At 62.3% G+C, this 25584-nt stretch overlaps 2 protein-coding genes across 2 annotated transcripts; both read left to right on the top strand.

Moving 5' to 3' along the window:
* The first annotated feature begins 5588 nt into the window (after window positions 1-5588).
* DUSP8 (dual specificity phosphatase 8) lies at window positions 5589-18468 on the top strand. The gene is made up of 6 exons (XM_023183534.2): window positions 5589-6149; window positions 7732-7870; window positions 13552-13718; window positions 14346-14505; window positions 14700-14823; window positions 15052-18468. The coding sequence occupies exons 1-6, from the start codon at window positions 5709-5711 to the stop codon at window positions 16109-16111; spliced, it is 2091 nt and encodes a 696-aa protein (XP_023039302.1). The 5' UTR covers window positions 5589-5708; the 3' UTR covers window positions 16112-18468.
* On the top strand, window positions 16964-18472 carry LOC111520608. Its single transcript, XM_023183498.2, is given in 7 exon segments — window positions 16964-17033; window positions 17150-17180; window positions 17182-17269; window positions 17271-17336; window positions 17338-17569; window positions 17572-17589; window positions 17592-18472. Coding segments are annotated over 7 exon segments (678 nt in total). The 3' UTR covers window positions 17765-18472.
* The last annotated feature ends 7112 nt before the right edge of the window (window positions 18473-25584 follow it).

The raw sequence follows: 25584 nt of genomic DNA, 5'->3' as shown, positions 1-25584 counted from the left end.
GAGGAGGAGGCGGCCCCGGCGTGAGCGGCCCCGGCCGGCCAGGACGCCCGGGACGGGGAGGCCCCTTCCGCGCCTTCCGCAGCGCCTGGCGGACCCGGGCCCAGCCCACGCCTGCCCGCCGCGTTGCCGTCCTTCTCCACGCAGCTCCTTCTTTGGGTGTGGAACGGGGGGGACAAAAATCCCGGACCCACCAGGGCCACCTGAGATCCAGCGCGGATCTGCGCGAGCCCCCGACGTCCCGAACGGCACCCCGGCGGGGGCCAGAACCGGAGCAGGCGGACCCTGGCCCGGAGCCGGTCCGGGAGGTGTGGAGCCTCGGCCGTGGGAGGGACGCGACGGCCTCTGGCGTGGGACACCGGGGAAGGGGCCGTCCCCTGTCGCAGGCGAGGGCTGCAGATCCATTCCCCCAAATGTCCAGGCCGCCCCGCACCCCCACCCCGGGGTGCCCAGCCGGGCCCTGAGGGATAAAGCCCCTGCGCCCTTCCGCCTGCTGCAGAGGCAGCCGCGGTGCTGGGGGAGGGGCTGGCACAGCCAGGCTGCTGCAGCCACCTCGCTAGGCCCAGCTGCCCAGCGTGGGATGCGGAGCAGACCAGGTGGGGGTACCTAACAGTCTGGCTTGGAGGGGAGGGGACAACAATAGGCCCAGCCACCACAGGGCCGCCCCTTCTGGGAGAATCTGCCTCTGTCTCCCTGCTCCGGGGTGTGTGCACGGGCCTCTGCTGAGGGGAATAGGGGCTCTGTGCTGCAGTGATGGGGGGCGGGGACGCTGTGGGATGGAGGAGGGGGTGGCAGGATGTAGTGTGGCTCCGCAGTGCTCTTGCTATGCAGCTTGGGGTGGGGGTGGGGTGCTGCAGGCCAGGGAAGCTCCTTTTGTGCCCCTGCGGGGGTTCCAAGGGGAGGTCCAAGACCGGGCACTCTCGCTTGCCTCCCTTCTGGCACAACCCACCCAGAGATACTGTTGCACCTAGGCGGTGCAGGGGTGAATGTAGCACCCCAGGCCCCCAGCCCTCCACCAGGAGTACAGTCCCATGCATTCACTGCTAATAAGCACTGGATGTGGATGGCAGATCATGTGACCCCAGCTGGAAGTTCATCCTGAAGTCTCGCTGAAATACCTCCTGCTTCAGCCAGCCTGGAGCTGCAGGAGTGTGGCTGGGCAGGTTCTATTCCCCTGGTGCCCTCTGTCCTCGGGGAGGTTTCTGGGAATAAAGTCCCATGAACAGAGATGCAGAAAGAAGCTTAGAGTCAGTCTCTGCTCCAGGACCCCTCTCTTCTCAGGTTGGGGCTGAAGTCAGGGCCTAGAGGCTGCCACTGGGCAGGTGTCTCGAAGGGCCTTCGGCTGGGGCCTGGTGAGACCTAGGTGTCACTTCTTGCAGAAGGCAAGGAAAGGGGCAGACCCACAGCGAGAGAGAGGTGGTTCTGGACATGAGAACTGCACCGGCTGAGGCCCCCTCTGCTGGAGTTGCTCAGGGCAGTGAACCTTGGAAGCCCCAGGCTGGTCCTGGTGTTTAGCGTGTGGTACAGTGACCAGGAGGAGGGACACAGGCCCTGTGGGAAGGGAGGCAACCTGGATATGTCCTCACGGCCCCCTGTGCCAAGCCCTCCCATCCCCTGCCCTACCCAGACCCTGTTCCTGGGATCAGAGGGAGCCCCCAACCCCACCCCACTTTCTCCCAGGTCCACAGCTTCCCCAGGCCAGCGGAGCAGAGTGTAGGCCAGCTTGGGTCCTGCACCACTAGCCCAGGGAGCTAAGGGGATGCAGGGATGAGGGCATTTGGGGGAGCCCAGTGAGGGAAGATAGCTGACCTGCATGAGTGCAGGGTCCCTGCCTCCCAGAGTCGCCACCCACCAGTCTCTCCCCAGCCTCCTTATTGTGACGATTTCTGCCTCCAGAGGCATCCGTGGGTGACAGTGAGCCAGACAGCTCGAAGAGCCTGCCTAGGTGTAAGGGGGAGACACAGTCCCATCCCCCCATGCTTGACAGTCCTGGCAGCTATCTCTGAAGGTCATGAGTCCCCATTTCTAGGTGCTGAGCAGAAGGTAACGTGGCGAGGATGCTGTCAGTTGAGAGTTGGGGGTGGCCTGGGACTCCCTGGTCCCATCTGTGCTCAGGGACAGGAATGTGCTGTGTAGAGGCGCTGGGTATGGGAGTTCGTGTGTGTAAGGAGTCTGGAGCTGGCCCCTGGGGTACCGGAGTCCTGGGGTTCTCAGGGGATTCTGCATACAGAGGGCAAGGACGTGCGTGTACTCTGGTATATGCCCAGCACCACGTGTGTGCACACATTCATGTGTGGGTACTTGCACACAGGACAGGTGGATTGCGGGTAAGGGGCACCAGCCCAGTGTGTGTGGAGTGGGTGTGCAAAGGGGTGTGTTCTGGCACACCTAGAGGGCAGTGTGCACGCAGCACCGGAGCTAGGTGTGCTGTGTCCCGGGGAGGGTGGCTACCTGGTGCCTCCTGGAAGGTGTGGGCCTGGGAGGAGCCTCCTTCTGACTTTGGACTTGGAAACTGCTTCCTCCTGGGCTCAAAGACCTTTGAAGAAGGTGTATGGGGCTGTGCCAGGGGGCATCCTGTCCATGGCCCTGCCTCTCACCCCCCAAGCTCTAGGCACTGGAATAGCAGGGCCACAGGTACTTAGGAGGGCTTGGCATGTGGGGCCGTGAAAGGAGAGGCGTGAGACCAACACCATTCACGTTTCCTTACCTCTGTTCCCACATGGCCAGTGCTGGCCCCCCTGATCTGCTCCAGGCTGTCGTTAGTGTCTCCATTCCCCACCCCACCCAACCTGCCTCATCCCTGGCATAGCTGGGCCCCGATCCTTAGCATCTGGGGAGCCAGAGGTGAGGGACATGCCCCCCTGGGAGCTGTAGGTCCAAGGAGACCCTGTGAGGATGCTCTCGCAGAGGCCAGCACAGCACGGAGGCTTCCTACAGGAGGGGCACCTGGTCTGCCCTTAGCAGTAGAGAGCCTCTGAGGGGGTGGGGAGCCAGTGAGCTGCAGGGAGGGTGCTGGGCACAGCAGGTACTGGGAGTGGGAAGGAAGGTTAGGACCAGGTAGGGCAGAGGAGCGGAGGGGCTGAGGACTGGGCTCTGCACTGCCGGGCACCTGCTGGGGTGGGTGGGAGAGAGCAGGGAGGGGCGCGTGCCCACTCTGCAGAGGAGCCTGCTCCATGGTGGTGGCTGCCGCAGGAGCAGCGGTTGCCTGGCACCTCTGCCGTTGCCATGGCGACAGTGGAGGTGCTAACTTGCTAATGAGTCCCCTTGGGCTGCAAATAACAATACTATTGTGGGTGATAGGCCCAGCTCCAGCTCAGGGTTGCTTGGGAGGCAGAGCAGGGACAGGTAAAGGCCGGGACCCATCCTCCCGCCCCTCCAGCCCCTGCCCACTGCCCTGCAGCTGGACTTGCCCTCTTCCCTCCCCTCCCTCTGGGTCTCAGGCCTGGCTGGCTGCACCGAGTCTCTCATGGCAGTGTCAGGACTCAAGGCTATATGAAGCCTAGGCCCTGGCTGCAGGGAGGGCGAGGGCCTCTTCTCACACCTGCCCTCCTCCCCGCACTGGGCAGTGTTTGCTTCTGTTGTTTTCAGTGACAGAGAATCCACCGCCACTTAACGGATGAGGACATTGAGGCCAGGGGCGGCTCCTCGAAGGACCCCCCAGCCCAAGTCCTGCTACTGCGGCCTTCTCAGTGTTCTGGGCCTCTGAGCTGGGCCCTTGGGTGTCGTATGGGGCACCTGGAGTTGCTGTCTCCCCAGGACCACACATCTGGGCCCTCGCCTCTCACCACCTGTGCAAGGCTCAGGTAGACCTCAGGAAGGACAAACAGCTCATTGAGGCTCTTCTGTAGGCAGTCAGGGACCCCCTTGGCAGGCAGAGACCCTCCACAGCAGGCAGGCAGCAGGCTCTTTTGCTGTTGAACTTGCTGGGTCTGGCCCCGGGAAGGTCTCACAGGCCTCGTTCCCCACCCTGTGGTGGAGGCTGGAGCACCAGCCCAGGAATGGTGTCTGAGTGGGATCCTGAGGCCCCGCTGACCAGGTGCCACTGCAATCCCTGGTGTCAGCTGTGGGGTCAGCTGAGGCTGCCCGTCCACAGCCAGGTGTTCCCCTGGCCTCTGGCAGCAGGATGGGTGGTGGGAATGCACAGAGGCCTGGGCCTAGTTGAGGCGGGAGGGGCCAGGCAGGGGCCAAGCGTGAAGTGTCTGGAGAAGGAGAGTGTGTGTGAGGCTGGGGCTCCTGGGCAGGTAGGAGCTGGGACCTACCCCTCAGAGTGGAGTCCGGGCTGAGCCAGGGACGAGGTCCGCGCCAGCCTTGCACCTGCTGCTCTGTGAACTCTCCCATTGGCCCCCGCCAGCCTGGTAGCTGACCCGGAGCGTCCAGAAATGGTGGTGGCCTCTGTCCCCAGCCTGCTGTTGGCAGTGCACGGGTATCCTCAGGGTGGCTCCCCCCAGTTCCCCCTGTGGCTGCGGGTTGGAGGTCTGAATTGCTGAGGGTCCGCTGCCCACCGTAGCCCACCCTGCGCAGGGCCCAGGGTGCACCTATCTCCCAACCTTCCCTCATTCCTGAGCTGGGTGGAGTAAACTTCCTGATTGGCTGGCAGCCGTGGGGGCACAAGGGAGATGACCTTGCAGGAACACCCAGTGCCTATCTGTGTGTGACCCAGGTGTGACCCGGGTCCCACCCTTGCCCCAAGCCTCAGTTTCCCCATAGTTGAAGCAAACTCATCATCCTTACTCTGTGTGCCTCCTAGGGGCTGTGAGTCTAAAGTGGACCCAGAGGAAGGCCAGTCTTGACAGGTGACAGGGAGATGGGGCCCAGCAGTGGGGCAATGACAGAGGCTTGTCACCAAGCCTGCAGGAGGGGCTTCCGGAGGCTCCATCCTCAAACATCCCTACTCCACCTGCCCACCTGGCAGTCTGCCTTTGCAGGCCATGCCAAGGGCCTGGTCCCTGCAGGGTCCCCGACACTGACCTTCTTCCTAGGACTGCCCCACCCCACCCATCCTGGGCCCCATCAGCCCCTGAAGGGGCTCCCTAGACCCCAGGCTCCGCTGGGGGAGGGGCACTCTGTGGGTGTGACACACCCCTGCAGGAGCTGGACAGTCACCCCCAGCAGGCACGTGGCTTGCACTAAACCTCAGCCTGCAGGCCAGGAGGGCAGCAGTGGCAAAGAGTCGTGCCCCTGTGCCCGAGCCCCTCCCGCACCCGCCTGCCGTCCAGCTGCCCCTGGGAGCCCACTCTCCAGCGGAGGCAGCCCCAAGGCTGGATTATCCATCCGCCAGGGGCTGGATTATCGCCTTATGGAGCTGCCCTGGAGTCAAGTCTCCAGGGATTGGACTCCCTGGGGAGTCCAGGGAGGGAGGGGCAGGTGTGAGGACAGCAAGCCCGGAGGAGGGCAGAGAGCTGCACCATGAGGGAGGGTGAGGCGCCGTCCAGACCCCTGACTTGCTGGGAGTCCTGTGGTGGAAAAGATGCAGAGGTCACAGCAGGGAGATGCCTGTGTCCCGGGGATGAGATGGAATGTTCTGGAATGCCTAAGGGTCGGTGAACCCCAGGGCCCACAGGAAGAACCCCTGGCCTCGTCCAGCCCTCAGACCCTTCCCTGTGGGGCCCATTTGCCCCCCTCTGCCTTGTTGCATCCTGCTGCTGGCCTTGTGACCTCGACGGGGTCTCTCCAGAGGGAGAAGGGTCCCCACGGGCACACGTTGGGCTCAGATGTCCTGGTGGGCGCAGGTCCCAGCTCCGATCTGTCCTGGGGAGCTTCTGGGTGCCACCCAGGGACCTGCAGCACTGCTGACCGTCCCCCTGTCCCTGCAGGTCCGGCACCATGTGCTAGGTCACTCCCAGCGCAAGGCCACACCTGGGCCGTCGGAGCAGCCCCCCCTCACTTCAGGGGTCACCTTCCCCAGCACCCATCGCCCCACCATGGCCGGGGACCGGCTCCCGAGGAAGGTTATGGACGCCAAGAAGCTGGCCAGCCTGCTGCGCGGCGGGCCTGGGGGGCCGCTGGTCATCGACAGCCGCTCCTTCGTGGAGTACAACAGCTGGCACGTGCTCAGCTCCGTCAACATCTGCTGCTCCAAGCTGGTGAAGCGGCGGCTGCAGCAGGGCAAGGTGACCATTGCGGAACTCATCCAGCCGGCTGCACGCAGCCAGGTACCCAGCCCACTGCTCGCCAGGCGTGCACCACCTCCAGGGTCCATGGCTAAGGGGCCCTCCGCTCGGGCAGCACCCCCTCCTCTGCCCTCCGGTCCAAACTCGGCTCCTTGGGGTCACAGCCGGGGGCGTGTGGAGCAGCCCCCCGGCACTTGCCTCTCACCACTGCCGTTGCCCCTGCTCAGGGCACCCCCCCACACACCCCCGCAGCATCCCTCCGTACCCTCCCTCCAGGGCCTCCTCGCTCAGCTCCTGCACGGAGGTGCCGGACTCTCCCCACGCAGATAGGACTGTGTGGCCGGCCCAGGTTCACAGAGCGGAGCCGTGAACAGAAGAGCAAGGTGTGACCACATGGCAGCCCAGCTGGCCTGCACGGGACAGGGACAGCTGTGTGGTCCACTCCCCCTGCTGTGAGGACAGGAGGGGTGGTCAAAAGGCACACGTGAGCAGTCGGTGTCCCTGTCCCACAGCTCCCCCCAGCCTGCAGAGTTTTCGGGGACCCAGAATTCTCTCTGTGGCCCCCCAGGAATGTCCTTCTGGGAAAGGACAGCTCATTTTGCCCATCAGGTGCAGCTGGGGAGGGGCCAGCAGGGCTGCTGACCTGTGAAGGTGGTGGCACCTCCTCTTTCCACTGCCTCGCAGGGGTACGAGGGAGACAAGCTCTTGGCACTGGAGGCTTTGAGAGGGGTCTGGGTCACTGATATGCCCTTTTCGGAACTGGGACATGGGAGGACTCAAGTGGGATGGCCACTGGCCAGGAGTCCGCCCGCCCCAAGGCCAGAAGCGGCTCCCTTTGGCTTCCAACAAGGGGAATCCGGTGATTAATGACCCCCAGCGAGGACTCCCGGCAGAGTGCGATCCCATTGGCTGCCGATGACGTCACCCCAGCCGGGGTTGGCGGCTCAGCTGGCTTAAGGGCTGAGTGTGCTTTCAGGGCGGGGGCATCGGTGCTGTCTGAGCAAAAGCCACTCAACATCTGGGCCGGCCCTTGGGGTGGGGGAGGAGGGCAGGAGGAACCCAGCTTCCAGCTACTGCCTCCGGAATTGGTGCAGGGGCCTGGGGTCCTGCTGGAGCCCTCTGTTTCTCAGCTGGGGGTTGGGGAGGGGATAGGGTGGGGAGCAGAATTGCTGGCTGCAGAGTTAGCCCCACTGAGAGCCCACACCCAAAGGCATCTGCCTCTGGAATCCCTGAAGTGGGCCGAGCTTCCCTGCCCCTCCATCACCCCAGGAACCAGCCAGGTCCTATGCTGGGCTCCCATTGCACTCACCTGTGTCTCCTCCACACGGGCCTGGCCCAGAGTACCCGTGCCCTTCACCCATGTGCATGGCATGGGGGCATAGCTGCGCAGGGCAGGAGCCCATCCCCCGTGGCCTGCTGTGTGGTGTGGGTGTGTGCACCTGGCAGATAGAGAGTGTGTGAGGCGTGTGACAGTACCTGCCCTCCCCTCCAGGCAGCAAGGTGACAGCTGCCTGCCTCCCATCATCTGATGCCCTTACTATTCCCTTGGGCCAGTGCGGCTGGGACAGGGCCAGGGCATCGAGAGGTGGAGGCAGCATGCTGACCTCTGCCCCATGGCCCCCAGGTGGAGGCCACAGAGCCACAGGACGTGGTGGTCTATGACCAGAGCACGCGGGACGCCAGCGTGCTGGCCGCAGACAGCTTCCTCTCCATCCTGCTGAGCAAGCTGGACGGCTGCTTCGACAGCGTGGCCATCCTCACGGGTGAGTCTGGGACCCATGCCTCCCTGAGGCACTCGCTCCGCCAGCAGTGGGGCTGGGGCTGGGGCGCCAGGGAGGCGTCTGCTGGGCACGGGGGCATCTCCGTCATACATCTGTGGTTTTTTTTTTTTTTTTTTTTTTTTTTGAGAAGGAGTCTCACTCTGCCGCCCAGGCTGGAGTGTGGTGGCCGGATCTCGGCTCACTGCAACCTCTGCCTCCCGGATTCACGCCATTCTCCTGCCTCAGTCTCCCGAGTAGCTGGGACTACAGGCACCTGCCACCACGCCCGGCTAATTTTTTGTATTTTTAGTAGAGACGAGGTTTCACCAGGATGGTCTTGATCTCCTGACCTCGTGGTCCGCCCGCCTCGGCCTCCCAAAGTGCTGGGATTATAGGCATGAGCCACCACGCCCGGCCACATCTGTGGTTCTTGAGGCCCCACCATCCTCTCCCCAGGACCCCCACACTTCAGGACCCACCAATGAGTCTATCCTCAACACAGAAGGACACCTCACAGGACAGCTGGCTCCGGAGGTGTAGGGCGAGGCATGCAGGCTGGGAGCCCCTCCACCTCCCGGAGCTCCTGTCGGAAGCGGGAGGCAGAGGCCCCGTCCTGTGGAAACTCAGTTGGAACCGTGGGGTCCCGAGGAAGTCCCCCTGCCCCCAAAAACCCAGCTAAGTGCAGGTTGCCTGGCAACAGCCTGGCACCAAGGCTGCCGCCTGGGTCCCAGCAGACAGCCTCCAGGGATCCCTGTGGCCCAAAAGCAGCCTGGGCAACTGGCCCTAAGCCCTGGAGGCAGGAAAGCCACCTCCCTACACATACTGATACACACTCTCACACTGTCACACATGTATACTCACATACACACAGTCACATACACACGCACACTCATACACTCACACACAAACACTACACACACACACTCACACGTGCACACATACATACTCATGCACACATATACACACACGTACCCATACGCTCACACACACACTCTCACACATGTACACTCACATACACACAGTCACCTACACACGCACACTCATACACTCACACACAAACACTATACACACACACACGCACACATACACTCACACTCAGGCACATGTACACTCATACACTCACACGTGCACACGCACACACTCATGCACACATATACACACACTCACCCATACGCTCACACACACACTCTCACACATGTACACTCACACACAGTCACCTACACACGCACACGCACACATACACTCACACTCAGGCACACGCACACATACACTCACACGCACACACACACTCATGCACACATACACCCATACGCATGTGGGTGAGTGTGTGTGTATATGTGTGCATGAGAGTGTGTGTGTGCGTGTGAGTGTATTACACACATACGCACACTCATACACACATACACAGCACGCTCATACACACACACATACACTCACACACATGCGCACACTCATACACTCACACGTACACACACACTCACATACGCACACTCATACACTCACACACACATACACACACACACACACACACACACTCGTGGTCCCAGAGGACTCTTTCTTCCCTTGGGCCGCCACTGAGGGTGTGTCTGTAGAATCTACTTCCTGGGGCCAGCCCAGGTCCCAGAGCCGGGTGGAGCTGACCTGTCCCAGGGACGTGCACCCTCCCCCACCCAGGTCTGGGGTCTTTGTCTAGGCTCCTGCCACCTGGCCTGGGCGACCAGGGGCTGTGCCAGGCAAGCAGAGGGCATGGGAGACTGTGGGGTGCAGGCGCGGTGGGGTGGGGAGTGGGCAGCCAAGCCAGGCCCTTGGCCCCGCGTCCAGTGAAAGCAGGTGCCTTCAACCCAGCCTGAGGGCAGCTGTAGGCGGATGAGGGGGTAACAGCCACTTTGACCAGGCTGACCTCCCGAGATGCCATGTCCTGGGACCTGAAGGGCACCCGGAGGCTCGCGGGTGGTCCGGTGTCCTGGGCAAGAGCATCGAGGCCAGGCTCCCTCTCCAGCTGTCTGTGTGTGACTCCAGCACCCTGCAGTGCTGTGTGGTCCTGGTCATGGTCAGAGGGTGTCTGTGCATCTGTGCATGACTCTGGGCGAAGTGACCAGCATCTGCCTCTGCGTGTGTGTATGTGAGCATGTGTGTGCAAGTACGTGTGTGCAAGTACGTGTGTGCATGTGCGTGTGTATATGCATGTATGTACATGTAGGTATATTTGTGTATATACTTGCCTGTGTTTGGGTGAGATTTGGTTTTTGTATACGTATGTGTGAACTCTCAGAACCAGAAGCCATAGAATGACGCACACTGATCCAACCTTCATCCCTTAGGTTAAGTTTGAGGGTGGAACTGGTGGGTAGGGGAGGGGAGAGAGACTAGTTTGGGGCTTTTTACAACTCACCAGGTGTAACAGGACCCCTCCCAAGGGCCAGTTTGCTGCCCTAGCCAGGAATGGGAGCCAGGAGGCCCTTCTTGGAGGTTGAGAAGGGTCCCAGTGGGGCACCTCCCTACCCCCAGGCAAATCCCAGGAAAGTCCCGAGCTTGGAAGGGCCTGTCTCCCTCCAGGCCAGAGTGGGACGGTTTGCGGGGTGGGGCCCTCACCCAGCACTGGTGGGTGGGACAGCATGGGTGTGCAGGTGGATGTGGGTGTGGGTGTGGGCATGGGAGGGGCCGGGCCTGGGCTGGGATTTGCCAGGAGGGCACTCCCGGGGCCTGGTCATGTCTGCCCACTCTCGGGACCCTCTGAGCTGCCTTTCTGTGCTGACATCTGCCCTGCAAGGTTGAGGCTGTGTCCCCTTTTCTCCAGAAGCGCAGCTGCCAAGGAGCCCCAGGCCCCATGGTGTAGCGTGGGTTCATGGCAGCACCCAAGCCAGCCCACGGGCTGTGCCCTCAGACTCCCTTCCTCCCTGTGGTGGGCACAGCCCCTGCTCTGGCTGGCTCTTCGAAGAACCCGAGAGAGTGGGAAATAATATATTGGGTGGGGCAGGGGTGCTGCCCATCACCCAGGAGAAAGGACATTCCAGGATCCCGCAGCATAAGTGACACAGTTCCTTGGCCCATTTGCGGGGACAGCAGAGGCCGGAACGTGAGGAACAAGCCTCTGTCCTCCCCACAACAGGGCAGGTTTGCGGGAAGCGGGAGAGAGTGATGGGACAGGCCGTGCTGGGGTCCCAGGACTGCTGTGAACCCCACCTCCCCATGCCACTCCCCTTCCCCCACTCCAGCTGTGCTGCTCACGATGCTGGGGGGCAAGCGGCACGGGATGGGAGAGGGGCCTGGCCCTTTAAGCAGCAGCCCGCAGTCGGCCTTGGACCCTCCGCCGGGCAACTGCACTGCAAGTGGGTGGGGTGGCAGTCCCCGCCCTGGCGGGGAGTCCGGGGGTCTCGGAGGTGGCGGGCAGAAGCGCTTGCAGGATCTCCCAGGTGGCATGGGGCGGGCACATGTCCTGGTATACATGCCTTTTTTCAAGTCTAGGATTTCATTGTGAGTAGCAGGTGAACTGCAGGCACTACCCCAGCAACCCCTGAGTCAGGGAGCAGGGATACTGGGAAGGTGCCTTTGGAGATGCCTGGGGGGAGGGGTGCCTCCCCAGGGCCCAAAGAGTGCTGGGACCTACAGAGGGTCCACTGAACCCCAACACCCCTCGCTTATCACTCACCTCCAGAGCCTGGGTGGTTCTGACATCCCTGAAGCCTCGGTCCCTGCTAGGCCTGGCGTCCACAGCGGGATCTGTAGGGACATCCATACTACCTGCTCCACTGGGGGAGGTTCTGGGACGCTTCCCGGGGAATGACTGCCACAGCTGTCAGGTCTCTGCACCTGTCCAGAGACTTCCCTGCCTTTACCTCCTTTGAAAGAGGTGGGAGGGTTCTGATGGAATCCCCACCACCACCACCTCCTCCTTTGGCCAGGCCCTGGAGAAAGCAGAGAGTAAGGTACAAAACCCCTGGGAAAGGCACGGGGAGGAGGAGAGGCAGCAGGTGCCAGAGGAGTCTGCAGGGAGGTGGTGCAGCCCCTCCCCCTCCCTAGGGCTGTCCTGCAGCAGGAACATCTAGGGCTCCCCCAGCTCAGAACAGTGAGCGGAAGCTACAGTGCCCGGCCCGGCCTCTGCTCAGGGGAACCTGCCAGCTGGGGCGTCGTTGGTGACAAGTCACCTACCTGCTTCCCCCTGTCCAGCCAGCAGATTCCCACAGAAGGGACTGTTCCTCCAAGGCTGCTGCCTCAACCCACCCAGCCTGGAGCTTCTCCCATCTCCACAGTCCCCAGCGTCACGCCCTTTTTAGGGACACGGGGAGCTGGCACAGCAGGCGTTCTGGTTAGGGGTTTGCACACACTCCCCTATCCTCAGGAGTTATCCAGGGTGGCTGTACTCCACCCAGCAGGGGAGGATGGAGAGCGGAGGAGCCCTGGGGGCACGCGGGGCAGGCAGCGGGCACCCACTGCACATGTGGCACCAGCCCCTTCTGCAAACCAGGACAAAAGAGAGCCCTGGGGTTCCCAGGCCCTGAGCCCCCACAGTCACTCCCCTGCCTCATACGGTGGGATAGGGCAGGCCTCAGCCCAGCTGCCTCAGGCTCTGCACAAGCAGGAGCTGGCTTGCCATGGGGCTCGTGTCCTGGGAGGTGTCCCCGGGGTGGTGCTGGGCCGTGCTGGCCCCACCCTCCCAAGAGCTGGCAGCCACCAGGTGAGTGCTGCCCAGTTTCTGGTCCACATTGGTGGTCACCCCAACCAGGTCAGGGGCAGCCAGGTCTGTTCTCACCATGTGTCTTCGTGCTCATTATCTTCTTGGAGCCGCACGATGCCGTGCGGCAGGCAGGAGGAGGAAGCAGAGACCAGCGCCAAGGTGTGCACTGCCCATGGTCACTGAGTCAGATATCCAGGGACTCGCACTCCAGTCTTCCCAGCTGGTACGGGGCAGAGGATTTCCTCCCACCAGCCTATGGCCTCAGACTTGGACGTGTGTGGAAGGCAGCAGCACACGCCGGTCACGTGTGCAGTGGGTGCCCACTGCCTGCCCCCAGTGCCCAGGGCTCCTCCACTCTCCGTCCTCCCCTGCTGGGTGGAGTAGAGCCATAACCAGATGGCAAATGACCCCAGGGCTGTGCCAGGGTGATGTCATGCCTGGGGATGGGGAGGGCCTCTCGGAAGCCCTGGCCTCCTGGTCTTGGCACCTAAGCCCAGGCCTGGGGCTCCCAGCCAGCTGGAGGCAGGGAGGCATTGCATCAGCGCAGGGGAGGAGGAAGGCCCAGCCTGGCTCCAGGCCGTGGGTATGGGAGACGGGGGTGCTTACGAGGGCCTCTCCTCTGGGCTGTGTGACCCACACCCTTGGCAGGAGACTCCTGTGACCTCTGAGCCTGCCCCTGCCTGGGTCCAGCGCGTGCCACGCTGGCCAGCCACCTCAACCCCACCTTTACCGGCATCATAGCAGCGTCCTCAGCTGGGTCAGCCCCTAATTAGCGTGAGGAGGAATGTGGGCGTAGGTGCGGGCCGTAAACGTGTGGCAGCACCCCTCCCCCACCGCGGCCGGAGCAGGTGCTCTGCCAGAGGCTTGCTGGCTGGGCTCAGGCTGGGGTCTGAGCTGGGTGTGACTGATCCTCAGCGGTAGATGTGGTGCCTTAGGTGGACAGGGCACCCTCGGCGGACGGGGAGGCCTAGGTGTTCTCTCAACCCACCTGACGGACCTCCTCCTACAGGGGGCTTCGCCACCTTCTCCTCCTGCTTCCCCGGCCTCTGCGAGGGCAAGCCTGCTGCCCTGCTACCCATGAGCCTCTCCCAGCCCTGCCTGCCTGTGCCCAGCGTGGGCCTGACCCGCATCCTGCCTCACCTCTACCTGGGCTCGCAGAAAGACGTGCTGAACAAGGTGTGTGTGCAGTGGAGTTGGGGGTGTGGTCAATGGGAAAGGGGCAGGAGCTCCAGAGGCAGCTTGGCAGCAGAGGGGGCGATGAGGGAGAAAAGGAACTGAAGGCAGTGGATGAGCTGGGTGTGGGAGAAGCATGGGTGGGGGCCCAGCAGGACCCCAGGTTCCCCACCCATGCCCCCAACAGGACCACAGCAGGGCTTGGGGGAGGGCCCAGCAGGGCTTGGGGCAGGAGCGGGAAGCTGGCATGCCAAGCTTCAGATGTCACTGGGCCCCTGGCAACTCTGAAAGAATCCCGTGTTTTAAAAATGGTGACGAGGGAAAAGGGTAAAAGCCACCACCCAGGCAACCATAAAATTCCTAGGAGCCCACCACCGGCCATGGGTGGGGCCTGCAGATGGAGGCCAGCCATGCCCGCACCACCCGCACAGGCCCAGGGTGCCAGGGTGGACCAGAGAGGCCTCCTGGGCCCGCCCCTGGATACACTGGGATCCGGGACAGGTTCCAAGGCTCCCAGGACCACCCCAGGATTCTAAAGGCCCTCCTGACGGCAGGGCAGGAAAAGCCTCCACCGTCCCTCCTGCCCCAAGCTTCTCCCACCCCTTCCAACCCGTCCTCCCGCCCTTCCAGGATCTGATGACGCAGAATGGAATAAGCTACGTCCTCAACGCCAGCAACTCCTGCCCCAAGCCTGACTTCATCTGCGAGAGCCACTTCATGAGGGTCCCCATCAATGACAGCTACTGTGAAAAACTGCTGCCCTGGCTGGACAAGTCCATCGAGTTCATCGGTGAGTCTGCGGCGGGCGGAGGGCGGGGGCCTGGCTAGAGGAAGGCTGGAGCTGGGCGTGGCCACAGGCACAGGAGGGGCCCCCGGGAAGTAGCCTGAACTGTTGGCAGTCGGGCAGGTGGGGTCCCCTCCCTGGGCCAGGGAGAAGCTGTGCAGGCTTAGCCCTCACCTGGACCCCATGGCCCACCTGCCCAGATAAAGCCAAGCTCTCCAGCTGCCAAGTCATCGTCCACTGTCTGGCCGGCATCTCCCGTTCTGCCACCATCGCCATCGCCTACATCATGAAGACCATGGGCATGTCCTCCGACGACGCCTACAGGTACTGCCTTCCCCAGTCACGCACTTGTGACTCACGGCGTCACCTCCCTTCCCTCAGCTGCCCAGTTGCACCAGAATGGCCCCACCGTCCAGGACCCCTGACAAGGGAGGAGGGCCTGAGACCAGCCTGGCGTACATGAGGTCATGGGTGCCCAGCGGGTGGCATCAGGTGGACAGCCTGGCCCTGGCGGGTGCCTGAGACTAAGCCTCCCCGCTCTCCCCACGGCAGGTTCGTGAAGGACAGGCGCCCATCCATCTCGCCCAACTTCAACTTCCTGGGCCAGCTGCTGGAGTATGAGCGCAGTCTGAAGCTGCTGGCCGCCCTGCAGAGCGACGCGGGCACCCCCTCAGGGACGCCGGAGCCTCCGCCCAGCCCTGCCGCCGGGGCCCCGCTGCCACGGCTGCCACCACCTACCTCAGAGAGCGCTGCCACCGGGAATGCGGCTGCCAGGGAGGGCGGCCTGAGCACGGGCGGGGAGCCCCCTGCGCCCCCCACGCCCCCGGCCACCAGCGCGCTGCAGCAGGGCCTGCGGGGCCTGCACCTCTCCTCGGACCGCCTGCAGGACACCAACCGCCTCAAGCGCTCCTTCTCGCTGGACATCAAGTCGGCCTACGCCCCCAGCAGGCGGCCTGACGGCCCCGGGCCCCCCGACCCCGGCGAGGCCCCGAAACTCTGCAAGCTGGACAGCCCATCGGGGACCGCGCTGGGCCTGCCCTCGCCCAGCCCGGACAGCCCGGACGCCGCACCCGAGGCGCGCCCACGGCCCCGCCGGCGACCCCGGCCCCCCGCCGGCTCCCCGGCACGCTCCCCCGCGCACAGCCTCGGCCTGAACTTCGGCGACGCGGCCCGGCAGACTCCGCGGCACGGCCTCTCGGCCCTGTCGGCGCCCGGGCTGCCCGGTCCTGGCCAGCCAGCCGGCCCCGGGGCCTGGGCACCGCCGCTCGACTCCCCGGGCACGCCGTCGCCCGACGGGCCCTGGTGCTTCAGCCCCGAGGGCGCGCAGGGGGCGGGCGGGGTGCTGTTTGCGCCCTTCGGCCGGGTGGGCGCCCCGGGACCGGGCGGCGGCAGCAGCGACCTGCGGCGGCGGGAGGCAGCGAGGGCTGAGCCCCGGGACGCGCGGACCGGCTGGCCGGACGAGCCGGCCCCGGAGACGCAGTTCAAGCGCCGCAGCTGCCAGATGGAGTTCGAGGAGGGCATGGTGGAGGGGCGTGCGCGCGGCGAGGAGCTGGCCGCCCTGGGCAAGCAGGCAAGCTTCTCGGGCAGCGTGGAGGTCATCGAGGTGTCCTGACCCCTCCGCTGCCCTCGGCTCCGCCGCCAGCAGCCGGGCCCGTTATAAATATATATTATATATAATGCAAAGAAAGGTAAATGGTTTTACTGGGATTTTTATTGAGAAGTAAATATTTCGATTTTTTATTTATTTAAGCTGTTCATTCTGGCAATGATTTGGCAACAGTGCGGGTGGTCCTCGAGCTCTATTTTTACTGTCTGGTATTTAAACTGAAACACACGTTTCTAAGCAATACGAGGCCACCTTCAGTCGCAAGCTGGGTGCCAGGCCTGGGGCCCCTCCCAGTTCCCCCGCCCCAGGAAACACTGCTGACCTTTGCAAAGGCTGCCGAGCTTTCGTGCACTTTTTACATAAGAAAAAGGTGAAAAAAAGGAAAAAAAAAAAAAAAACTTCTTTGCCACAAACTGAGCCGCAGAACCCCCCTTCTTCCCCCACCCACCTCTCCTGCTCGCTCCCTTCTCTGCGCCAGCCTAGGGCTCTGCACCAAAGCCATAGGTTAGGGGAGTAGGAGCTGGTGTGCCCCGGGGTGGTGCGGCCAACCCTCCACCAGCTCCAGGCGCCAAATTTTGGTGGCAGGGAGGGCACCCCGCTGCCTGTTGCCCCAGAGCTGTTCCTTGGCAGGGGAGGACAGGCATTAGGCCCCATGGTGCCAGGGTGTTCAGAGAGGCTGAGGAATAGAACAGTGTGGGTAGGGGCTTGGGGCAGGGGGTCCTGGAGTGTCAGATGAGGTGGAGGCCAGGGGAGGACAGGGGTGTTAGTGCCCCCAACTCCTTCCAGAGCCCCAGTCCAGCCACAGAGTGGCTCAGAAAGGCCATTAAGAGGGCTGCGGCCCTCCCTTCTCCCTTGCCCATGCCCCTAGAGCTGCCTCTCGGGCAGGGCGGCACCACTGCAGGAGAGGAGCTTGGCCTCTGGGAGTCAGGCAGGAGGGGCCTCCTGGCTAGCCAGTGCTGGCTCCACTGGGCAGGGAGCCCTGGACCCCCAGGTATGAGGAGGGGGTGGGCTTAGAGTCCTGTTCCAGGTCCGTCCCCCACCTAGCAAGGCCCCAGGCAGAACTTGGAATTCAGGCTCACCTGCAGGCCGAGGGGTTCCACAAGCAGGTGCTGGTCGCACAGGGAGTTGAGGCGCCAGCCAAGCCCCTGTGCTTCTGTGATAGCCCCTGCTTCACTTAGGGAGCGCTGCCTCAAGGCAGATAAAGCTCCCTTGTTTGCCCCGGCCCCCATGGGGGCCTCTCAAGAGAGAAACTCCTGTTCATCCCTTTCCCAGGGCACTCACTCTCTAGGTGGCATGCCAGCCCCCAAACACAGGTGGCTTTTGGGCCCAGGTGGCTCAGCCTGCTGCCCCTGCCCTATACCCTCTCAGGCCGTTGGGACCCCTGCTCTTCAGATGTCCTAGGGTCTAGGAGTGGGGCCAGTCACCATGGGAAGAGGCCAGGGGCTTGGCAGGAGAGGCGGCCCAGGTAGGACCCAGTCCTGAGTCCAGAGCAGGGCCAGGGAGGCGCCCACCCCGCCCCGGCCAGCCGCCTTCTCTGTTGTTTCTTCTATTTGTTCTTCTTTTCACCCACAGCCCTGTGTTCCTGTCATCCCTCCTTTCAGCAAAAGTCCTGTTCCCGTTCCCTCTGTCCCCACCCACTCCTGTTCCCCAAGAAAATAAGCTATCATTGTTGTATTTGCAATCTATGGATTAGAGGTTTAAGTATTTATTATTATTGGTTAATTATTATTAATTATGTAAATTTGCCTCCCGTCTGTCTGTTGCATTGGGTTTCTGAGGAGACCCTGGGTGAGGAGGATGCACTGGCTCCCCGCTTCTCACCCCCCGCCCCCGTGCTGTCCAGGAGGCAGTGGTCTGGGGCCACTGGTTGGGCCCCCCTCCTCCTCTCCCCTTGTCCCTTCTCCAGGCTGTGTGGGGGGGTCCTGTCTGTCTCAGTCTGTCTCTGCTCCCACTCTTGAGGCACTGGTCACCCCAAAGTGAGCTGCCAGGGTGGGGAAGAAGGTCTTGTGTTGGCCACTGCCTCCTCCAGTGCTGCGGGTGGCGGGCTGGGGCCCCACCTGGTGGCTTTCTCCCGACCGAGCCCTGAGTCCTCTCCAAGCCTCTCTCCCACCCCTCCCACCCGGCCACTGCCTGGCATTGGGATCGCCCCACAATGGACCCGGCCCCTCCTGTTATTTGCTGGGAAGTCCAGCAGAGGAGAGGGTGCAGGTCCCCCGTCGAGCCTCCAGTCTCTGTGGACTGGGCTGCCGGCCCTTCCGCACCCCCTTAGAGCCCCTCCCGCCGCCGCTGCACCTTCCGCTCCGGGCCCCTCCCTTTGTATTTGGAGACAATGTGTTGTAATAAAGCTTAAAGTGGATGTTTTCCTCAGGACTCCCTGCCTCTTCCTTCAGACTGGCGGTGGGCAGGGTGGGGGCAGAGGCTGCTGGGAGGCAGGCCTGAGGCCAGGAGCCCGTGTGTTGGGCCTGGAAACTTGCCCCAGGCTCACACCGTGGGTGGGCTCAGAATAGTCCCTGAGGGCCAGGCATGGGCACGGGTCCTCGGCTGCACCCTTAGGGTATAAAACACACTCTTTTGGTTGTTACATGCTAGTAAAAGCTTAAATAACTTGAAATGATATAAAATCTCAGTGCTATACCCACAACTCCCCTCACTCCCACAGTCCCAGTGTGAACAGCTAGAGGCTTCCCTCCCGGCCCCTCCATGTGTGCTGTGTGCATGTGTGTGGGTGCATGTATGTACCAGCAGAAATAGGGGTCTAGTTACGTTTAGTGTCTCCAACCAGCGTTTTTGTTTTGTTTTGTTTTGTTTTGTTTTTAGATGGAGTCTCGTTCTGTGGTCCAGGCTGGAGTGCAATGGCGCGATCTCCACCTCCTGGGTTCAAGCAATTCTCATGCCTCAGACTCCCAAGTAGCTGGGATTACAGGCATGTGCCACCACACCTGGCTAATTTTTGTATTTTACTTTAGTAGAGATGGGGTTGCACCATGTTGGCCAGACTGGTCTCAATCTCCTGACCTCAAGTGATCCACTTGCTTTGGCCTCCCAGAGTGCTGGGATTACAGGCGTGAGCCACTGTGCCCGGCCTCCAACTAGCTTTTCAAATCTTAAGTAATGTGCACATCATACAAGGATCAAAAGTACACCAGGATATGTGGTAGAAAGTACTGGTTTGTCTCCCCCAGGCTTGTCCCCAGCCTCCAGGGTCCTCTCCCTGGAGGCAGCCCCAGCCAGACCTGCAGAGCCCCCCACCCCGAGGGCAGACCTGGCTGCTGCAGGTGCCACAGGCTGCAAAGATTCACAGTGTGCGTGCAGCCCGGAGTGAGGCTTGTCTACACTGCAGTGGGGGATACCAGATATGTCCTCACCACACAGACCTCTGGTTCATGCAGCTTCTTCCAAGTTTAGTATACCTATCCCAGGGACCCCTCCCAACCAGTGACGCTGTCCAGACCATGTGTGTGTGAGCGCTCATGAGATGGGAAGAAGAGGAAGCAACACAGGGAAAGAGGAGGGGACCAGCTCCTCCTTGGGGGCTGCAGGAGGAGGTAGGGTCCTTGAATCCTGCATCTTTAAGAGTCCTCAAAAAGGAGGAAAGCTAGAAGCATAGTCTGATGCTCCCACAAGGCTATTTTTGGCTCAAGAACATCTATTTATAACTCTGGCAGCCCCTAGCAGTCAATAAAACTGAGGCCTGGAAAAAGCTGATGGCTGACTCAAGCGGCACCGAGGTGCTCCCCTACCCCTTGTGCACAGGAGCACCTGCAGCTCCAGGAGGTGGGTGACAGGGCCTCTCCTAGGATGCCCATCTAGGGCACATAGGTCTCAGGACCTTGGGGGCAGTGTAAGACTCCAGGTAGAAGGAGGGGGTCTCATTTACCAACTCAGGCTCCTAGAGGTCCAAGAGCTGCCCGAAGTAGGTGGTGAAGCAAGAGTGAACACTGGGGGACTGGCCTCCAACTGCTACACAGAGTCCTCTAAAGGCTTGATGCCCTGTCTGCACTTCTGTCTCCCCCCAGGACAAGAGCTTTAGTTGCTGGATGGGTCTTGGATGGGTAGTAGATGGGAGGATGAGGGAGGAAGACATGGATGGATGGATAGGTGAATTTATGGATGGGCAGATGGATGAATGGTGGATGAATGGATGGATGGGTGGGTAGATGGGAAGATGGATGAATGGGTAGAGGGATGAGTGGGGTGGGTGGGTGAATGGATCAACAGGTGGAAGGATAAATGGGACGGATGGATGGATGGATGGGCAGATGGATGAATGGGTGGGGGGATGAGTGGGGTGGCTGGGTGAGTGGATGGATGGATGGATGGATGGATGGATGGATGGATGGATTATGGATGGATGGCAAATGGATAAATGGGTAGAGGGATGAGTGGGGTGGGTGGGTGGATGGATGAATGGGTGGAAGAATGAGTAGGATGGATGGATGGATGGATGAATACATAAATAGGTATTTATAAATAGACAAGTGGATGGGTGGCTAGTGAGTAGAAGGACAGGAAAGTGGACAGATGGCTGGATGAGTAGATAAGTGATTGGGTGAATAGGAGGTGGATGGATGGGTAAATGAGAGGGAGGGAGGGAGCGAAGGTGGGTGGGTAATAATATTATATTGCATTAGTTGCACTTCTGTTAGTCTTACATTAAAGCTGTGTGCTTACCTCCATTCTCCATTGGACTGCAGACGGGCACCTGGTCTTTGCATACAGAAGGCAGTGAATGCCCAATGAATGAGCCACATACTAACTGTCTTGGAGCGGGACATCAGAGGAGAGACTCTCTCCAAGGCCCAGGGAGAGGAACAGGCTTGGTCAATGTCCCTTAGAGGGTCACGGGCCAAGGTGGGGCTGGGCTTGGTTCCTGGTCTCTCAGGCACCATTCCTCTGCCTGCCGAGCAGTCCCTGCAAGTGAGCTGGAGGCTGGTCTCAGTGGCACCCCTGCCAGCTGCCACTGTACTCCTGTGGATGGACTTATCAAGGCCCTTCCGGGGCTCAGAACTGAAGAGACTCTGAGCAGGAGAAAGGGCTGAGGGCCAGTTCTCAGGAAGACTTCCAGGAGGAGAGAGAGTTTTGGCCTCTGAAGGCCAGGTTGTGTTTGGAGGGGCTGGGGGCAGGTGGGGCAGGAGAACGTTGCAAAGGTCCACAGCATGGGAGAAAGGGCAGAGGTAGGAGCGCCCTGCGGGGAGCCAGGCAGAAGCTGAAGGCCTCTGGCCAAGGCAAGGCCTGATGGGAAGAGGGTGCAGCTCCATGGGGCTCTGAATGGCAGGTGGGCTGGGGGAGTGTCTAAGAAGAGTGGTTCTTTGGGGGCAAGATGAAGGGAGGACTTGCTATTAAGGGGAGGCCATGGAATCTTTGAGGGGCCTATACAATGGACACCAGCAGAGGGTGCCCCTACCTCCCCGGAAGGGCGCAGGGCACAGGGCAGGACCTGGACAGAGGGTGGGAGAGGAGAGGCTGATTAGGAGCCTCTCAACAGAACTTCACAACAAATGCCTTATATCGGTGGTGGGAAACTCAATTATCCCTGCAGGCACCTGGGGCTCGGGGGCGCAGTCCCTCCAGATAAAGCACAGCCTTCTGGTCCAGGGGTGAGGGCCAGAATAAGCCACACACTAACTGTCTTGGAGCGGGACATCACAGGAGAGACCCTCTCCAAGGCCCAGGGAGAGGAACAGGCTTGGTCAATGTCCCTCAGAGGGTCAGGGGCCAAGCTGGGACTGGGCTTGGTTCCTGGTCTCTCAGGCACCATTCCTCTAGACCTCTAAGGCAGCCCACAGTCCCAGGCCCCACTCCGGTCCCTGAGCATAGGGCGCCTGGCTTAGGAGCCTCTATGGAAGACACTAGGCCCTGAAGATGTGATGATGGCTTGTTTGTGAAACGAGGGGCCCCTGACTGTGAGGACCAGAGCTTAGAGGGAATCCTGGTGGGGTGAGGGGAACATGCATGTGCCTCCCACCCCCAAGCAGGGTGATGCCAGGGCAGGACTTTGCCAAACACTAGGCAGGTGCATGGATGGATGCCCTTGGGTCCTTCCAAACTGAGCAGGGAGACTTTTCTTGCTTCAGAACCTTTCAATGTTCCCCTTCAGAGGGGCTGAGATGGGGGTGGCCTCAGGGAGGGAAGGGGTATGGGAGCTGAACTGGAGTTGAGTGAGAAGGCTGGGGAGACAGAGGCCTCAGTAGGGGGTTGAGAGGAGAGGAACTCAGTAAAGGACCTTCATTCTGGAAGGTGGGGGGCGGGGAGCGGGTGCTAGGCCCTGGGGCATCTCTCCCAGTCTTTGCAGACACCACTGTGAAACCAAGGAACAGTGGCCTATCCCCAGGGAGCTCCCAAGAGGAAGCTCTGGGAAGGAAAGGGGAAGATGCCACTTACCCCTTCCCCGCCAGGAATTCTGCTCCTCCCACCAAGTCCAGTGCCCTCCCACTTTGCCCCAGCACCTGCACCCTCAAGGCTGAGCGCACCTGCAGAACGCACTCCGGCCCCCCACACACCTGGGGCCTCCAACCAGGACCTCGCAGGGCAGGTGACTGCCCGGGAAGGGTAGGGGGATGTGGGGGGACTGGTGGCACCGATGGCATCGCCGGCTGAAGCCTGCCCCTGACTGACGCAATTGCCTGACGGTCGCAGCTATAAATAGCCAAGGAGAGCTGGAAATAGAAGCCAGGGAAGGGCCAGAGGCGGGTGGAGGGAGGAGCCTGGACTTGAGCACCTGATGCCAGAGGAAAAAAACAAAACTCCATTCTAGGGCTCCCCTCCCCCATCCCGCCCTAGCCTAGAGGGGCGTTTGCACCCGGAAACGTTTGGGGAAGCAGGGTGAAGTCAACAACCTGCCCGACAGTGGGCGGGGCCTCCCTGCTGCGAGGGTCGGGGCGGGTGGATCCCACCCTGGCCACAGCCCCCAGTCTTCTGCTCTGGGTCATCTGCAGGGCAGTGGCTCCTCCTGATGTCCGCCCGCCCCCTCCCCCAAGCAGAAAGAGATTCCGGTGCCTCTCAACCTCCCCACCCCACTCCCTCCGTCAAGCTCCTGGCCCAGGAGACCCCCGACAGCCCTGGAGCACAGGCCCGATTGGCGAGATCAGTGGACACTAGGCCTGCCCAGCGCCTGGCCGGTGGGGGCGGCGTCCTGGGGCAGGAGGGAGGCTTGTGGGGCAGTTTCTGTATCTTCGTCGCCCAACCCGACCCTCCGGCCAGCAGCGGGAATGGGGCTCAGAGACTTTGCCGCCCTGGGACAGGGCGCACTGCAGTCAGTGTGGAAGCCAGACCCAAACCCGGACGGCCCCGGTGCCTGGTCCTGCTGGTCACCTCTTGCCCACCTACCCAGCAGGTGCTCACAGGCTGGGGGCCCAAAAGAGGAACAGAAAACCACAGGACTGGGGGCGCTTTGAGGCTGAAGGGCGCAGGCCCTTCCCGGACACCCCTGAGCCCTCCACCCTGAGCCCCTAGCCGCGCCAGGGAGTGACTTCAGTCCGGATTCCCACTGTGGGGCCTCCCCTTCTGAGAGCGCATTAAGGCTGGCAAGGCGCGGCCGATAGGGCCCTTCGCCTGTGTGGACCCTAACAGGAAACTCCAGGAGGGGCAGGATTGAGGGCAGTAGGAAGGGGTTGGAGTGGGCGAAGGGAGGTTTGGGTCCCCCCACCACCCCGGGCAACTGGTGGCGCCCCGCCCTCCCTGAGGACCAGGACCCCGCAGCCGCGAGGACGGTGGCTGCCGGCCAGAGCGGGGTGGGCGCGGTCCCATTAGCGCGGGCGGGGTCCGCCAGGTTGGGCGGCGAGGTCAGCCCCGACGTAGGGGGCCCAGAGCATCGCTGGGTGGCGCGGGTGGCGCCGGCGTCTGGGCCGCCAACCCCGCAGGAAGCGCCCAGTCACAATCCCGCCCCAGGGCTCCCCCCCGCCCCGCCACCCGGAGCCCAGAACCTGCCCAACCTGCGGGCGCAGCCGGGGGCTCCGAGGACCGAGAGGCAGGCGCGGTGGGTGCGCCCGCTGCTCGCGATGACCTCACGCCCGGCGGGGCCGCGCCCACTCCCAGAACGCCCTCCGCGGCGCTCTCCATCCTCAAAGCGCCGCTGCTCCTCGGCTCCCGCGTTCTGCGCGCCCCTCGCGGGTCCGGGTCCCCAGGCACTGCTGGCGTGGAGGGCGGGCGCGGGGAGCACCTGCTCCGCTCCGAGCACTTGCGCAGCGCGGCTCCGGGTCCGGGGCCCGGGTGGGCAAATACCTGTCCCGCAGGGGCGGGGCGAGCGCCCCTCCGGAGCCTGCCTGCCCCGCCCGGGGGCCGTAGTGTGCGCTCTTCTCCCGCCTCGGGCTCCGACCTGGGCTCGCCGGCCACCCCCACCCGACGCTCCCCGAACCCGAGGCGGAGCGCAGCCCGGCAGCGCCATCTGCTGCCCGCGCCCGCCGAGGCTGGGGCCGGTTCTCTGGCTTGGGACCCTGCACGCACGGCCACCCGTCGGGGACCCACCTGCTGGGAGGAAGGCACAGCCCTGTCTCCACTCTGCGGCCCCCGCCCATCCTACTTCTAAGGCCCTCCCCTTGGTCCGTCGGCTGCTTCAGCTGTACCCACAACCTGCACCTGCTCTGGGCCTGCCGGTCCCGCAGGAAGGTCGCCCACACCACGACCCCAGGGACGCACGCAGTCGGTGACCAGATGTGTCTCCAGCCAGGTGTCCTCCCTGTCCTCCAGACCGGGCAATGCCAAGCTGCAGCGGCTACCTGCATCTGGCTGGGCCCCCATCCCAACGCCTCCAACCCCCTTCGCGGCCACCCCTCCTTCTCAGGTAAGCAGTACACCTAGCTCCTGTTCTTGGCTCTCCCGCCGCCGCGCCCTCACCTGGATGGTTCCGCCAGACCCCGCAGGCCCCTAAGTCCGCCCCAGCCCTGCCCAGCTGTCTACAAAGAGCATTCCTGGAAGGGCCCCTCCCTGGTGTGCGGATGTGCTCTGCGCTCCTTCCCCAGCCCAGGTGCAGGGCGGGACTCTGAATCTCCTACCGTGCAGAGGGCATGTTCACCTCGACCCTTGACTTCCCAGCAGGGCCTGGCATTGAGGGTGCCGCCCTAGGATATTGTGTGTGGCCTGAGGCTGCTGGAGCCAAGCACCGCAAACCAGGCGGCTTCAACAGAAACCTCTTTCCAGCCCAGCGCAGTGGCTCGCGCCTAGAATCGCAGCACTTTGGTAGGCTGAGGCAGGAGGATCACCTGAAGTGAGGAGTAAGACATCAGCCTGGCCAAGATGGCGAAACCCCGTCTCTACTAGAACTACAAAAATAAGCTAGGCGTGGTGGCAGGCGCCTGTAATCCCAGCTGCTCAGGAGGCTGAGGCAGGAGAATCCCTTGAACTCGGGAGGTAGAGGTTGCAGTGAGCTGAGATCGCACCACTGCACTCCAGCCTTTGTGACAGAGCAAAACTCTGTCTCAAAAGAAAACAGAGAAAGAAAGAAAGGAAAGAAAGAAAGAAAGAAAGAGAGAAAGAGAGAAAGA

This window comes from Piliocolobus tephrosceles, chromosome 13 (genome assembly GCF_002776525.5).
Source record: "Piliocolobus tephrosceles isolate RC106 chromosome 13, ASM277652v3, whole genome shotgun sequence".
NCBI classification, from domain to species: domain Eukaryota; kingdom Metazoa; phylum Chordata; class Mammalia; order Primates; family Cercopithecidae; genus Piliocolobus; species Piliocolobus tephrosceles.
The sequence above is the reverse complement of the archived record's forward strand: the minus strand, read 5'-3'. Positions and strand labels throughout refer to the sequence as shown.

Bases quoted from the DNA above. Each gene is read 5' to 3' on its own strand.
- DUSP8 (XM_023183534.2), top strand. From the start codon at position 5,709: ATGTCCTGGTGGGCGCAGGTCCCAGCTCCGATCTGTCCTGGGGAGCTT. The intron at 14,506-14,699 runs GTGAGTCTGCGG...CCACCTGCCCAG, and splicing joins CAAGTCCATCGAGTTCATCG to ATAAAGCCAAGCTCTCCAGC. The intron at 14,824-15,051 runs GTACTGCCTTCC...TCCCCACGGCAG, and splicing joins TCCTCCGACGACGCCTACAG to GTTCGTGAAGGACAGGCGCC.